The 15,921-nt window shown below is 30.4% G+C and overlaps 1 protein-coding gene across 1 annotated transcript; it reads right to left on the bottom strand.

Annotated features, from left to right (window-relative positions):
- Nucleotides 1-8,968: 8,968 nt before the first annotated feature.
- LOC112698272 (4-coumarate--CoA ligase CCL1) lies at nucleotides 8,969-13,204 on the bottom strand. The gene is made up of 5 exons (XM_025751592.3): nucleotides 11,741-13,204; nucleotides 10,965-11,166; nucleotides 10,028-10,241; nucleotides 9,824-9,926; nucleotides 8,969-9,358 (listed from the first exon to the last, which is right to left on the bottom strand). Exons 1-5 carry the CDS (start codon nucleotides 12,752-12,754, stop codon nucleotides 9,239-9,241), a joined length of 1,653 nt encoding a protein of 550 aa, XP_025607377.1. The 5' UTR covers nucleotides 12,755-13,204; the 3' UTR covers nucleotides 8,969-9,238.
- Nucleotides 13,205-15,921: the final 2,717 nt, after the last annotated feature.

The raw sequence follows: 15,921 nt of genomic DNA, 5'->3' as shown, positions 1-15,921 counted from the left end.
TTTTATCAACCTAAGTCTCCTTCCTTCCTGAATTGTGTACTCCTTAATAGACTCATTGAACTCTTATTTAGTAGTGAATTTCATACCAACTTTCAGCACTAACTCTCCAAACCTTTCTTCATCTCTAAACAATGGACAACCATCATCTGAGTCAACATCTGTTAGCTTCTCATCAGAGTTGGGAGGGGTCTTCATCTCTTCAGAATGCCACAAATTAGCCTCATCAGAATCAGCACCAGGATCAAATCCACAATCTGCACCAATAAAACCAATGTCAACTTCGCCATCCGAGACATCCTCCACTAGTCCATCATCTTCAATAACAATCTTCTCCTTAAGTTTCACAAAGACAGAGGCAGAGGTATGTTTAAACTTAAGAGAACTCCTCCTACCTTTGCTAGACACAAATCCTTCATCTGAAGATGAAGAACTACCTTCCAAACCTGGCCTATATAGTTCATCTTCTACACTTTCATAAGAGTCAGAAGAATCATCAGCATGAATTGAGGCTGGAGTAACATGTGCTATCCCTCTTTTGGAAGCAGACCTTGTTCAAAACTTTCTGACTTGGGTTGGCTTGCTGAAATTTGTGACACTTATGGGGTTGGTGGATTTTTTTGGGTTAGTGGACTTGGTAGATGATTTTGGATTTGTGGATTTGGTGGACGTTTTTGGGTTAGTGGGTTTGGTTGATTTAGTTGGGTTTGTTGCAGACTTGGTGATCCTGGAAGGTATAAAGGACTTGGTAGTTGGTAGTGCTGTTGGGTTTGTTAAAAATATTGGTAGGCTTGGATGGTTGTGGTTTAGGTATGGAGACAATGTTGACAGTAGTAGGAGTGGATGTTGGAGCTGCACTTAGCCCAAAATTAGAGTTAGAATCTTGTTCATTTGGCTTAGAATTTGGAAGGGGGCATCAACTAAAGTGGATTTAAAATTAGGAATTGGTGCCTCACTTGGTCTCTACCCAACATCTTCTTCATCGTCCAAGTAGACAACACTAGTATCACCTTCTAATATCTCAGGAAGTGAGACACCATGCTCATAATACACTTCAACCAATCTTTTGTTTTCTGAGTATGGTAACACATTTCCATGAGTTCATTATCGCTGTCTAGATTCCTCAAACCAACTTCTAGGTTCCTCCCAGGCACAAGCCACCAGCACTTCTATATTTCATCATAACCAAATTTTTTATTGTAATTCCTCACGTAAAATATGTTCAGAGTGTCCACATCAAGATCGCCTAAACAAGTCCTGTTATCTAGAGAATAAACCAGTATGTCGTCTTCCTTTTTTTGGAAATTACCCCGTGATGTATCATAATATCAATCAATTCAGCCATCTACATAATAAAAAAAGAGATAATATAACCTTAGTTTAAAATCATGTATCATTCAAATTAGAAGTCACAGACAAATATTAAACATATACACTATTTTTTGCATACTTCAGAGATGAAATACACTATTATACATTGTACCTTAGTTCAATTTTCATCGCACTACTTAAAGTATTTTTCTTTTCTTTTTCAGCATACATTTAGTTATTTTTTTCTAGTAGAACTGTCTCAACTATAAGAAAATACATGTAGTTTCAATTGGACAATATAACAGCATGCTTAGTTATGAATAAAATTGTGGTGAAAATTTTTGTAGATAAGCACAACAAACTTGATGGCCAAAATTGTTGTGCCGATTTTGGTTTTTATCAAAATTTACTACATCAAAGTATTACTGCAGTAGTAACTGATCACAATAATGAACAATGATTTTCTTCTAAGATTTTAACTGCAATTTTTTTCTTCAAAATGCATGTTGATAAATGTCTCCGTCAACTTGAATTTTCAGTGTAAGAATCAAAATTATTCAGAGATGAAAGTCAAAATTCAAAAACCAGTTTAAAATTGCATAGCTCTAACCCTATCAACATCATCCCCTGTTTCATTCATAAAAAAACAGAGCACCCCAACAATCCAACCCAACGTATAAGCAATCAAAGAAACCCTACTAGAAATAATAATTGCAACAAAGTATAAAGGTTCTCCATTGATAAGAACACCAGCACCATAGAGTACAATCATACATGCTTCCAAAAATAAATTAAAAATAAAAAAAAATCACTAAACTCCAATATTAACAATTACATTGGCTAAGAACGAGATGGGAGCAACCTCCTTCCTTTGAAACACTGTGATTTTTCTCTAACCTAGTTGTGGGTTAGTTCAACTTAGGTGATGAATGATTTCAGAAACTCTTCCCTGGCACCATTGATTAGAGATGAAGAAGAATGATGGAGGTAGAGAAGAAGATGAATATTTTGTATGGGTAAAAATCGTTCCTTCTCCTTTATATACAAGCCACACGACGTCTTTTACTTATTTGGGCGCTAAAGGGTAAACAACGTTGTCCAGCGTGGCAGAGAGAGTGCCACCATGGCACTTTGTTTGCTGAGTCATTATCGAAAAGGACTGAGGAATCACATTGGTGTCCGGAACTAAATCTAGAAGACCGGTATATGTAATTTTAAATTTCGATGACTAAAACAAGTAATCGCGTGAATCTTAGGGACTAAAATGGAGATTTAGTCCATATAGATGACCCAATATCTTGTTCATCCATTATCTGAGCATCTCTCTTATATTGTGCTGGTTAAGTGGTTATAATTGTTACATATAAATTAATGCTTAGCAAAATCGAACATTGCGTGACAACTTATACAAAATTGGCACAGCTATGTAAATCCAAAAGGGGGAGAATTGGAAAAAAAAAGATGCATGACCCACCTAACTCGAGTTTTTCCTTTCCCATTTATGATTAGTTGTTTACCCTTTCAAGCATTGTATGTAGTTTACTACTTTTATCTCTAATATGATAATTCAGGTATTGGTTCTTCGTTTAGGTAATGGTATATCTTGTCTTATTTATGACGTAGTCACCGGTCGTCCGCTCTTATAGTTATTGGTTAGTTCATGGAAATCTTTATAAAATGACATTTTGATTTAGAAAAATATCCTATGTTAGGTGAGTTTTTTTCTTTTTCTTTTTATAATAATCAGCTAGATTAGTTATGTAAAAAATATAATAAGCTGGACGGGGGCAAAAATGGAGTGTGAAATAAAGGCCGGTTGATATAAATATTGGAAGCAGATATTTTAGCAAACAAAAGTTTGGTACATATAATCAAACCGAGAATGGAAAAAAGAATAAAAAATAGGTTAGTTATATATACATCAAGTCAATATAATAAATCAATAAGGTATATACATTAAAAAAAGGTATACATACATGCATCTTGAGACATTGGACAAATGTGAACAATTTGTTTATACACGAGTTAGAGAATCAGTAGAGATTTTCTTAAATTATTAAACAGGAACATGTAACCAATATTATACATAATGCACAGCATAGCACTACCTTTAAATAAGTTATGTGTACTTACTCGTGTTTATTGTTATCCTTACAAGGAGAAATAAACTATCAGAACTTATTAATAAATAGTGTTAAGTAGCACACGTTTTTATATTACTATTTAGAAAAGTATTATAAGTTTGTTGTGGTGATTTAAAATGTGTTTAAATTAGTTGTCCAACCCCTTAAGAACTTCAACGAACGTTCAAACTATGCCAGCTTACATCTAATTAGAAATAACTTGTGCGCGATCAATATATATGAAGGTTGTAAGGAGTAAAAGTGAGTCAATCGCCTATAATGAGATAATTTTTATTTGTTAGTAGAATTTTATAAATTAAGAATAGTAATAATATAATTAATTCTGTATGAAATTAGTGATTTTTTTAATTTTTCTTTAATATAATTATCTTCTCTCTTCCTTTTCTGATTTAGTTCAATTCTTTCTTGATTTACTTTTATTTTTTCTATTCAATATTCTTTCCATTATAATAGGTTTTTTATTCACCATCATTTTTAACTTTTATGGTAGTTTATCAGATTTAATTAAAAAATAATTTGGTACAATTTTAGAATATTATGATAATTTATTGGCTTATGTAAAAAGTATTCATGGCACCTATGTTGAATTATTGCTTCCATATTTTATCAGTGCATTAAAAATCTAAATTCAAAGAGAAGTTCTGTAAAAAGAAAATAGTTGGTAACAAAAGAAAATTAGCCAAAAAAATTATAACTTATTTTATTTAATATTTATTAATTGTTGTGACAATTAATAAATATTAAATAAAAAAGTTCCGACTATTTTTTTGTTTTTCTAATACTATTGTCACTACAAGAAATAAGGGGTTTAGCTACGAAAAAAATTGTGGCTAAACTCTAAGATAATCGTAGCAACTATACATTGGCCACGAAAGAATATTTGTGGCTAATCGAGAGGTTGCATTTTCAATTTGCCACGATTTTAGCGTTATTAGCCACAATTTTAAACATCGTGGAGACCTTCAAAGAGCCACGATTTATATATCATTGTCCACGCATAATGCCGTGGCTAAATAAGAATAATTAAATAAAAAAGTATAATTCTACTACACTTCCGTAGTTAATTTGTGCAGGTCGGGTTTTTCAGCCACATTTTTTTTGTGGCTAATGTTGGATTATTTAATCACACTATTTTTGTGGCTAACTCACTATATTTTTCACATACAATTTAGGGCTAATTTGTGCTAATTTGTTTTAATTGAACAATTTTATTAAATTAAAATTATATTTATATATATTACATTAATAACAAAAATCAAACTTTTTAAATATATAATATCTAACTTTTTCCATAAAAAAATATTAATAAGAATTCAGTATAATAATAATAATAATAATAATAATAATAATAATAATAATAATAATAATAATAATAATAGTCTAAACTTATATATAATAAGAAATAAAAAAAATTAACATAAATAAAATAAATTCTAATCCCTTCTAGATTAAATATATTTAAAATTTCAACTATTACTTATTAAATATATCAATTAAATATCTAACATATCACTGGATAAACTAGGCACTTTATCACTGTATTTTGATAATAAAAATTTGTATAGAGCTGCCATATCCATAGCTTTTTCTCTAAAATTTCATCCAGTTTCTCTAAATTTATCACACATCATATATTTTCAACACCAAAGACCTTTCCAATTTACAGCGTTGCTCTACGAGCCATTACACCCAGAAATCGTATCAATAAATTTACGTCATTATCTCGACTTTGTCCATGCCCATCAAGTTCCATAATGTCTTTTTCATCCATTTTCAAATGCCAAACTTGAATTGTCGTCCTTTTGCCAGTTGTAATTTCTCCCATAGTGTCTGCAATGAATATAAAATTGAATAAAAAAAATAAACTAAATATTAGAATTCAAAAAATCACGTAAAAAATTTGAAATTTCATATACCTTTAACATTCACAACTAAAGGGTCATTATAATCTTTTCTGGTAGGTACTGGTTGAGACTTATTTAACCCAAACTTTCTGCAAATTCTTCATTGTTGTTGATATTCTGTGTTATCGTAATTCTACTAAAAGGGTCTCTTCTGAATTATTATGTTTTTGTTTCACGAAAAAATCTACTAAAAACTACTTTAATAAAATTTTAACTTTCTGCCAAAAACTACTTTCTACCAAAAACTACTTCAGAAGTTAAGCGCACATTAAAATTTTAAATTTTAAAAATTCAGCTTGACCAATGTTATTTAAATTGTCTTTTAACTTTCTTTAATCTTAAGAATATTTCTTTAAATACTAAATATACTTTAAATTATTTTATTTTTAACACAATAGTTATTTATTTATTTTTTAATGGTCAAATATAATAAAAATTTTAAATTTAAATTTTGATTTTGTAATATTTTTATCTTTAATTTTTATTACAATAACAATAAATAACCAAAAACTACTTTAATAAATATATGACCCTCACAATCTCTCATTTCATGCAGTTGATAGTTGATGATTTAAACAATATACTATTATTTAATTATTTATCTATTATACATGAAACAATATAATAAGAGTTATACATTAAGTAAATTTTGTAAATACTTTTACCTGAAAATTTTAATGTTTAATAAATTTTAATTACTAAATTAGTTACTAAAATTTTATTACATTAGACAAATTAATTATCAGATAAAATTGTTATAAGAAATTTTATAAATTAATTTCTTTGTTACTTAATAAAATTTCAAACTTTTATACAAGTGACTCATAAATTAATTAGTATTAATTTTTTTATAACTGAAAATAATTGTAAAATAATTAATTAATAGAATATACCAATTAAATAATAGTAAAAATAAAAAATTTAATTCATAATTTCACAACATAATTTTTAAAAAGATAATTATACATATAATAAGAGTACAGTACTCACAAAAATATATAATATATACTAAACTATATAAATAAAGACTAATCTTTTTAACTTATTCTCATTTTTTTAAATTCAAAAAATGATAAATAATTTATTTTTAATAAAAACCAAAAAAATTTTATACTTACAAATTATTGAACTTTTTATTATCTATTCAAATTATATTATTTTAGTTAAATAAATTTTATCTTTATAATTAACTCAAATATTAGAATATTATCTTTATTTTTATAATTTTTTATTTTATCTAAATTCATTTTTTTTATATTTTTAGATTTAATTTCATAAATATGTGTTAATGTTAGAATATTAAAAAAATGATACTATACATTAATAAATTTATTTAGAAAATTAATTTATTTAAGACAGAATAGCCATGGTACGTTAATGTAAGCAAGAAATACAGCTACGAAAAATATTGTTTATAGCAAAAGATTAAATTTTAGCTACTGTCGTAATGTTTCATGATAAATAGAAGACACGCTCATTTATTTTTATCACGATTTAGTGTTCGTAGTTAAAATTTGGTGGCTAAACACCATTTTTATGGTAGTGTGTATGTAAAAATTCAAAATTTACGTTAAAAGCTTGGCTTAGTGTAAGAATGTGTGAAATAAAATATAAAAATGAGGATCAACCAAATCCAAAACTTCAAGTAGAAATTTATTAAATTCAGAACACAACAAAATACAAAATCACAACAAATCCAAAAATTCAGAAATATAAAATCTAGATCTACGATTGAAGGGTCCAAATCTGGTACTAGCCTGCATGAAGGAGCAAATCAGCTGGGGCAGAAGATGACATTCACAGCGGCAGAACAACTGCGAGCTAGAGTGGCGTGAGAAGCACGATCAGCAACAACATTGATCGAGGATGGCGTTGTTGCAAAGGGGAAGGTGAAGAGTTGGAGACAAAATCTCATAAGACGACCGACATGGCGACAGCCAACGAAGCCGAGCAAAAGTAACGGCGTCGAGGATGAAATCATTAAATGCTAAATATTTTGCATGGAACTAATTTTTTTGTTATTAAAATTAAAAAATGTGAGTTGTTAATCAATTCTAGATTCAATTTTAAATTCGAATAAAAAAAATATTATTTTAAATTTTATTTCATTAACTAGACTTATTTTTAAAATAAAAACTTATTTTGTACATTATATTGATAATGCGATCATTTATTTTTTTAATTGCAATTATTATTAGATAAAATAGTATAAAATATTGATAAAATTTTATTCAATAATTTAGAAAATAATAATTTATTTTTCAATAGAATAAATTATATATTGAATAGCAAAAATTATTATAATTTTTCTTCACACAAGCTAATACTCAACAACGATATTTCGGTAATGTTATCGAGAAATATTAATTAATATATTAGTTTTTATAAGGCGTAAGTCTATAAGTTTTGAAACTTAGCATGTCATAAAATGTGAAATTTTAACAAGTAACAACATTAATTATATTGTTTTGACTTTAAGAATGAATATATATATATATTTTTTTATGACCTTCAAGAATGAATATGATAATACCAACTTCAAGAATTAATATGTTACCAACAAATAAAACTATTTCAAATAAATTTTAACAAAGATAATAAATTTTCACAAGTATTGCTATTAACGAAAAATTATTCTACTTTAAAGACAAATACTATTCTTCACGGTATTTTTCAATTCTATAGGTCGATAACTAATCCATCACAGATTGAAACTCTATTTATTAATGGTGATTTACTACTAGTCAATGTTACTATACACACAATGTAAGATTTGAACTTCTAATACCTACTTAAACAGATAAGTGAAATAACTATTCAACCAATCCAAATTAATTAAGATAAATACTAATTATTTTTAATATTTTTGACATTAAAAACAGTTAAACTTTGATTTAATTATAGCTTTATAAAATATATATAATAATAATTACTATATATACTTTTTGTTTAATTTTTTTAATAAAAAACTTCATATATTTTTATATATTATCCCATATAGAACATGAAAATATATACTAATTTATAATTTAGAATTCAATATTAGAGAATTAGAATTTAGAATTTAATATATAAGAATAATTTTAAAATTTTTTATCTTAACTGAAAAATAATTAATTTTTTAATTAAACTCACAATAACAAACAAGAATCCAAATATAGTTAAGGTGAATATACTCATATTCAGTTATTTTTATATGAAGTTGATAGTTGTAAATTGTTAGATAATAATTTAGTCAAATTTATTAAAATTATCTAATAATTTTTAAATATCATTTTCAATATATGAAGACAACTGCATATAAATTTCTAATTAGTTAATATTTTAATTGAACTCATAATAATAAATAGGGCTCCCTAAATGAAAAGATTCTTTCTATTCATAGACTAAAGTACATTAATATTCTGGTCTTTTATAGCGTTGGAAATTTCAGCCCAAACAACTTGTATGAGCTTGATTCTTGTCAAGCAATCATTACAAATAAATCTTATACCATCCCGTTAAGTATACACTTTTTATAATAAATATCATTTTAATATTAGTTTTCTTTTAATAACTAAACATGAAATTTTTTTATCTTATTAATTAAAAATAATTTAAATATATAATTAATTATTAACAAATATATTTTTATATAAATGTCAAGAGTGGTTGGTGAATATGATACCACGACTTTATATAATGATTACAGGGACACAAAATCAAATAGTTTTTGGAAGATTTATATTACAGACTCGAGATAAAAAAGAAAACCCAAAAACGATTGTTCGGTGTCTTTTGTAATAGTGGGCCACCCTGGCTAGTGACAAAGAAAAAGAAAATGGATTGGCCTCCAATATGCACAAGTAGTTTGGGCCGTATCATAAAACTTTCTAATTAGGACTAAATTTCAAGGCCAGATGCAAGCCTTGCTCTGAGGTGTTTTCGTAAAATCTTACCTGACGGTGCCTTTGGGATTGAATCCACAAAGAAAACTTTGTTGATTCTCTTGTAAAACACAACCTGTCACAAAAAATAAAATAAAAAATCAACTGTATAACATAATACAAAAATACTATTTATACACTAAATTAACCATCAATATATTTATATATATATATATATAATTTAATTTATTTTCAATATATATTTATATTTTAACATATCTTTTATATTAGTAGCTGACTTTAATAATTGATTTTAATATACACTTAGCATTACTCAACAAAATAAAAGGGAAAGTAAAGTGCTCAAGGGTAATTTATGTATGGAAAAATATAGATAGACAATAAAAATACTAAATAATATAAATAATAGATATATTAGATGTTTAATTCACTAGATGTATGGATGATTATTTTAATATTAAAATTTAGATAGATAATTTAAAGGCGTAATATGTTTTTATTTGATTGGTAGTTGTTTATGTTATTCAAGATGATCATCATTTATCTAGCACTCCCGGTATGTATTTCATTCCTCAATTACCTGCTTTGAGATATATAGCTTGATTTCATCCTCCGATATCTTAGACGCGTTTGATCTTACAACAAATGCAACAGGAACCTCTCCTGCTGCCTCATCTTTCATGCTGAAATCAATTAATGTAACGTTGTGGTAGTTACAATAATCAAGAAAACAAATAAATATGGGGAATCTATCTATATATCTATGTAGATACATAGAACTTACGCTATAACAGCTGCATCGGAAATGTTAGGGTGAGAAATCAACATAGCTTCGAGCTCAGCGGGAGCCACTTGAAATCCTTTGTATTTGATCAACTCCTTTAAGCGGTCAACGATGAATAGCTCATCGTTGTCGTCCATATATCCTATATCACCCGTGTGCAACCATCCCTCTTTGTCTATGGTATCTTCTGTCGCCTTAGGGTCGTTTAAGTAACCTACCCATCCATAACATTATGTCGCAGCTATATATAATATACAGTCTTGTTGACTTTCTAATAAGAAGATTAATGTGTTATTTGAACTCTTTCTCTTTTTTATATAATATAGAATCAACTTATTCTCTTACGTATAGTTTCGCACTAAAGAAAATAGGTCGGATACTCTCATAAAAATGCATAAAACGTTTTTTAAAAACGTTTACGTGTCGCATTATTATTGGACGTATCAATGAATTGGTTATTTTTAAATTTCATAATAAATTAGAATAAAATCGATTTTTTTATAATAATAACAATAAATCTAATTTTTTTAGGAATCTAATTATATTTTTAAATTTTTAAAAATTTAAATGTCCGCAAAACAAAAAGTTAATGATATATTTATCTTTTTATTAAAAAATTTAAAGATATTCGATTTAAATTGTATAATAAAATTAGATTAGACCGAATCTAATAATTATAATGTAAATAATTAGATTTATTATGGTTTTTATATTAAACTGATTTTGTTTTAATTTATTAAAAAATAGATTATTAACCAATTTAATAAAAATGTGAAATAATAACACCACACATGTAAAAACGTCTTTTAAAAAAAATATTTTTAGTGAACAGAAATACATGAACAACAGAAATACATGAACAGAATAAGTTTCTATTGAATATGTATGTGATTGGGCATAAAAATGAAATTTTTCCTCCTACGAGACGACATTGTACCTTTCATAATCTGGTTGCCTCTGATGCAAATCTCACCGGCATGATTTCTGGGGAGGGAAGCAGCCGTGAGAGGATCCACAATCTTCATCTCTGCGTTTCTTACGACGGTCCCGCACGCACCTGATGATTTCACCTCAAAAGGTTCCTTTGCAAACGCTAAACACATCGAAAGCACTGGACCTGCTTCCGTCATCCCATAACCCTGCATGCACACACGCTCTAATAATCTTATCATGCTTATTGTGTTGAGCGAGGGCAGTTTCGTAACATTGCTTGCTCATCAAGGACACACCGGATTTACGAATCCTAAAGGCTGTTCATACATTTAATTTATGTGTCTGTGTAGTTACTTTTGTTGCCTTTGCTTGCTCATCTGTCCCAATGACTATAGCAATCACATTACGTTTCTGTTCATCAAAAGTCTTTCAACACTCCTAATTTAGAAAACTTCTGGCACCTAGTTTTCTTTTTCTCTCTTTCTCTTTTCGTAGCTCATTATTAATTAAATAAAAATTGGTTCTTTGCTTAAACAGTTCCTTTTCAAGCTGAAAGGTACTATTTTAAGTAAAATAGAGGTTTTAATTTGCTCTTTCCTGAAAACCTAATTTTTATTTTATATCTCGGATGTAAAATAATTGAGGATAGAGAAAGGTCTACATCATAACAACATCATGCAATAATTTCTGGTAGGGCAAAGAAACGGTTAGGGACGGTGAAGATAAAGATTAAGATAAAATTAATTGCATCTGAGTTTTTTTTTTTTTTTTTGATAGTACCTGGCCAAAGGTGGCATTAGGAAGCATGGCCCTAAAAGCATCGTGAAGGTCCTTACCCAATGGGGCCGCACCGGACATCACCATCCGAATGGACGATAAGTCGTAGCGTGTCACCTCCCGGCTCTTTACTATCGCAAGAACAATCGGAGGCACTAATGGCGCAACGCTCACCCTGTGCTTCTCAACCACTTGAAGCAGCCCCACCACCTCAAACTTGTGCATTATCACTATTGCAGCCCCTACTCGAAGCCCGCACAGCAGAACCGAATTCAGCGAGTAAATGTGGAACAGTGGAAGCACGCAAACCACCACATCATCGTGCTGAATGTACAGATTGGGGTTCTCTCCGTCCACCTGCTGAGCCACGCTCGTCACTAACCCTTTGTGTGTTAGCATCACCCCTTTTGGGAGCCCCGTCGTGCCGGACGAATACGGCAGCGCAACTACATCATCCGGGAAGATTTTCACGGCAGGGATGTCGCCCTCATCCGCCTCTGTTAGCTCCGAGAAGTCAAGGCACCCCTGCGGCGGCGCGTCGATGCACACGACCTTGATGTGTTTGTCCCTGGCCAGATCCTTTACCTTGTCCACGAACGACGACTGAGTTATTATGAGCTTAGCAGCGGAGGCGGTGGCCTGCTTGGCGACCTCGGCGGGGGTGTAGAAGGGGTTGGCGGTGGTGACGATGGCACCACGGTAGGAGGCGCCAAGGAAGGCGAAGACAAACTGGTGGCAGTTCTGGAGGAGGAGGAGGATGACGTCGCCTTGACGAACACCTAGGTTGTTGAGTCCGGCGGCGACTTTTCTGGCGGTTAGTTCGACGGCGGCGTAGGTGAAAGTAACGCCGGTGGTGGCGTTGATGAGGCAAGGACGGTCCTTGAAGTGGGAGAGATTCTGAAAGCAGTAAGTGTGGAGAGGGAGGTGGGTTGGGATGTAAATGTCGGGCAGCTTGGAACGGAAAATAAAGTGATGGTCACCACCGTGATGATGATCATGGTTTCTTGTTGGTTCCATCTTTTTTCTTTCTGGTTTGAAAGATGCTAAGAGTGGGTTTTGTTCGTTGCAAGTGTTATTTATATGGTAATTAACTAATTAATTAAGGTGTGGCTTTAATAACTTTAATTGTTTCTGTTTACTTTATTGAGCATGAGCAGTTTCTTGCGTGATCAGAGACTTCTCCTAGGTTGGTTGTGAATTTGGTTCAGTTTGATATGAAAAGTAGGTGATCGAGGATTATATAGCAAATAAACTGGGATGGAGGGAAACTACTACTCAAGGGTAACATGTGTCCAACCCATTAATATAACATAGGTATGCATGATACTTATCCTGATGAGTTTTTTTGTTTTTCTTTTATTCTTTCAAATCAATAAATTATAGTTAGATTTCGACATTTACCAACGAAATAATAAATGTGAAAAACAGTGGGATGATGTTAACAAAAATTATAAGACATTATTATTATTATTATTATCGATTTTGTTAGGTAGACAATAATTTTTGTGAATGATGTGAACAATAGATTTTAGAATTGATTCACTAAAGTAAAAAAAATATTCCACCCTCAAATTACCTCTTAAATTCTATCATTAGGATAACTATATGCACACCTACTAAATTGAACATCCAGCATAAGTAAACTGAATTAAAAGGAATAACCACCATCCAACTAATAATCAACGTACGTAATCATCTGCGTACCTATTGAATTAAACATTTAATATATTCATTGTTCACATTTTTTAATACTTTTATTGTTTCTCTATACTTTTCCTATTATTATTATTCACAAAGCTTATATATTATTTTGAGAACTTTTTAATTTTAATACAAAGAGAGAGTTGGTGTAGAGTAGAGTTATAAAAGTATATGGTGTTTCACCAAGGTATGAGGGCTGCAAGACAAATCGGACCGTCTGATTGGAGGTACTGAAAATCTTAGGTCCGATTTGTGTACTGACAAAAAATCTGGATCCGATTTATTTACTGACAAAAAACTCTGGATCCGATTTGTGTACTAACAGAAAATTTTGATCCGATTTCAGTATCCACGAAATTCTGCTCCACACAAATCGGATTGTCCGATTTGTGTACCTCTCTCTGCAATAAAATTGAACGATCCGATTTCTTTCCTCTAAAACAAAAAATTGAACGCCGTCACAACCGTGTATATCTTTCCAATACTCTATAACTCAACATAACTTACATGTCAACCTCGTATAAATAAAATTAGCCTTATTTTGAAACCAAGTTTTAAGATATATAATCCAATGAAAGCGTGTGTGTATCAGTGTGTGTACCTATATATATGAAATTTTTACGTTAGTTCTGAAATATTGTTCTTTCTTGTATGAGAAGGTAGATAAGAATTCTTATCAGATTCTTGTCCTTCATTATTTCATTTCCAATCTTAGAAATAGACACGTAAATGGGTGGAGTAATCGGCCTCCTGTTTGGTTGAAATGGGTAAAGTCTACCTAGCCCCCATTGGAAGAAGGGGTGAAAAGGAAGATGTTTAGCTTCATCATGTGTACTCTTCTCAAGAGTGAAGAGTAGGATTATTTAAACATTTACAAGTAGATTTTGTTAACACTTATCAAAATCAAAGGAGGATGAGAAAAAAAAAAGACTAAAATTTTATTCTGATCTCTACTAAATACTAATCTAATCTATGGTTGACAACCCACCAGTAGTTGTAAATAATTAATGTAGCATATATACTGAGAACTTCTCAATACACTTAGCAAAATGAGAATGATATTCTATTGGTTTTTCTTTCACATAACACTACTATACAGTTCATTTTCATCAAGGATTGCAAAAATTTTAAGGAAACAGATCCTTTCTAATTTTTTTAAGGGTAATGCTAGGTAAACAAAAAAATAGCTAGAACTTATTTTATTTAATATTTATTAATTGTCGTAACAATTAATAAATGCTAAATAAAGTAAATTATGGTTGTTTTTTACTGATTTTTTTTTGTTATCAAACATTTTTGTTTTTTTAATACTGGAAGAAATGCAATGTGATTTTTTACTATTAACTTTATAAGTGGGACCAAAATTAAATATGAGAGAGAATAATAAAAAATAAGAGATCACAATTGATACTATCTATTTTTTTTGGTGAATTCTTCCAAACCCATGGCAATTTTTTGGGTAAGTTACCCTTGCACATGTGTCTTCATCTCAGCCGTTGATCAAAAAAATTTTCAACATTTCATTAATTGCATTCATTGATAATAGCAAAAGCCTTTAATGAACATATACTATAACAAATACTACATTAATTATTGTATACATATACTATATAGTGTATTGGGGAACATTTATAATTATAATTTATAATCTCTAACTTGTTTTTCATTTTATAAAATACCCTCCATCACTTTCTGAAATTCAACATGCATGTCTCACAAACCTTTAATTCATGTTTCACTTCCTGGAAAACGCATAGAACCCACTGCCCACTGGTTTTTTCGCCTTCGTTCTATACCCACTACCCAACCCTGGAATTTGTTATCCTAGAACCCACTACCCAACCCTGTTTGATTTTTAGTGTCCATTTAGCAAGAATGATCTCCTTCGAGTAACAGGTTCCGGAACTGGTACTCTGCTTTCGTCGGATTGGCGTCGACGTCAACTCAGGAGAGGGCGAACGCTAAACTGATGTGGCTCCGGTAGAGAATTTTGTAGCAGAACTTCTGCTAGATCCGAAGCTGTGGCTGCTGGAAGCTGGTTTACCAACATTCATTTTTCGGCTGCCTTCGAATTAGGTGCGTCGGATTAGGTAAAGGTCACCTCCCTCCGACTCCGACAGTGCATTTTTTATCCGTTGAAGCTCAACATCTGGTTCTCATCAAGGTATGTCCGATTAAGTTTTTTTATTAATCCAGATTAGTTTAATTTTGATGATAGTCTATACCTTTTCAACGGTTCTCTATTTACGGTGTTGGGTTGCTATTTTGGATTTTGGAAATAAAGCAACATTGTCCAGTTCTATGCTGTGGCTAGTTTGGGGAAATGAAATTAAAACCTAATACTGGGGTCGTAAACAATTGGGTTAGTTTAATTGGATTTGGTTCATTTAATTTTACATGCAGCTTATTTTAGCTTCCCTTCGTTGCTGCCATTGGCTCTGTTTATTGACATTTTTGGGTAAAATTATGGCAGGGGTTAAATT

Source organism: Arachis hypogaea, chromosome 1 (genome assembly GCF_003086295.3).
Source record: "Arachis hypogaea cultivar Tifrunner chromosome 1, arahy.Tifrunner.gnm2.J5K5, whole genome shotgun sequence".
Classification (NCBI taxonomy): Eukaryota; Viridiplantae; Streptophyta; class Magnoliopsida; order Fabales; family Fabaceae; genus Arachis; species Arachis hypogaea.
Note: the sequence above shows the minus strand (reverse complement) of the source record. Positions and strands in the feature narration are given on the sequence as shown.

Excerpts from the sequence above, each read along its gene's own strand:
- LOC112698272 (XM_025751592.3), bottom strand. The coding sequence starts at position 12,754 with ATGGAACCAACAAGAAACCATGATCATCATCACGGTGGTGACCATCAC. Across the intron at positions 11,167-11,740 it reads CTAATGCCACCTTTGGCCAG|GGTTATGGGATGACGGAAGC; the intron begins GTACTATCAAAA and ends GTGTGCATGCAG. Across the intron at positions 9,359-9,823 it reads AGCTATATATCTCAAAGCAG|GTTGTGTTTTACAAGAGAAT; the intron begins GTAATTGAGGAA and ends TTTTTGTGACAG.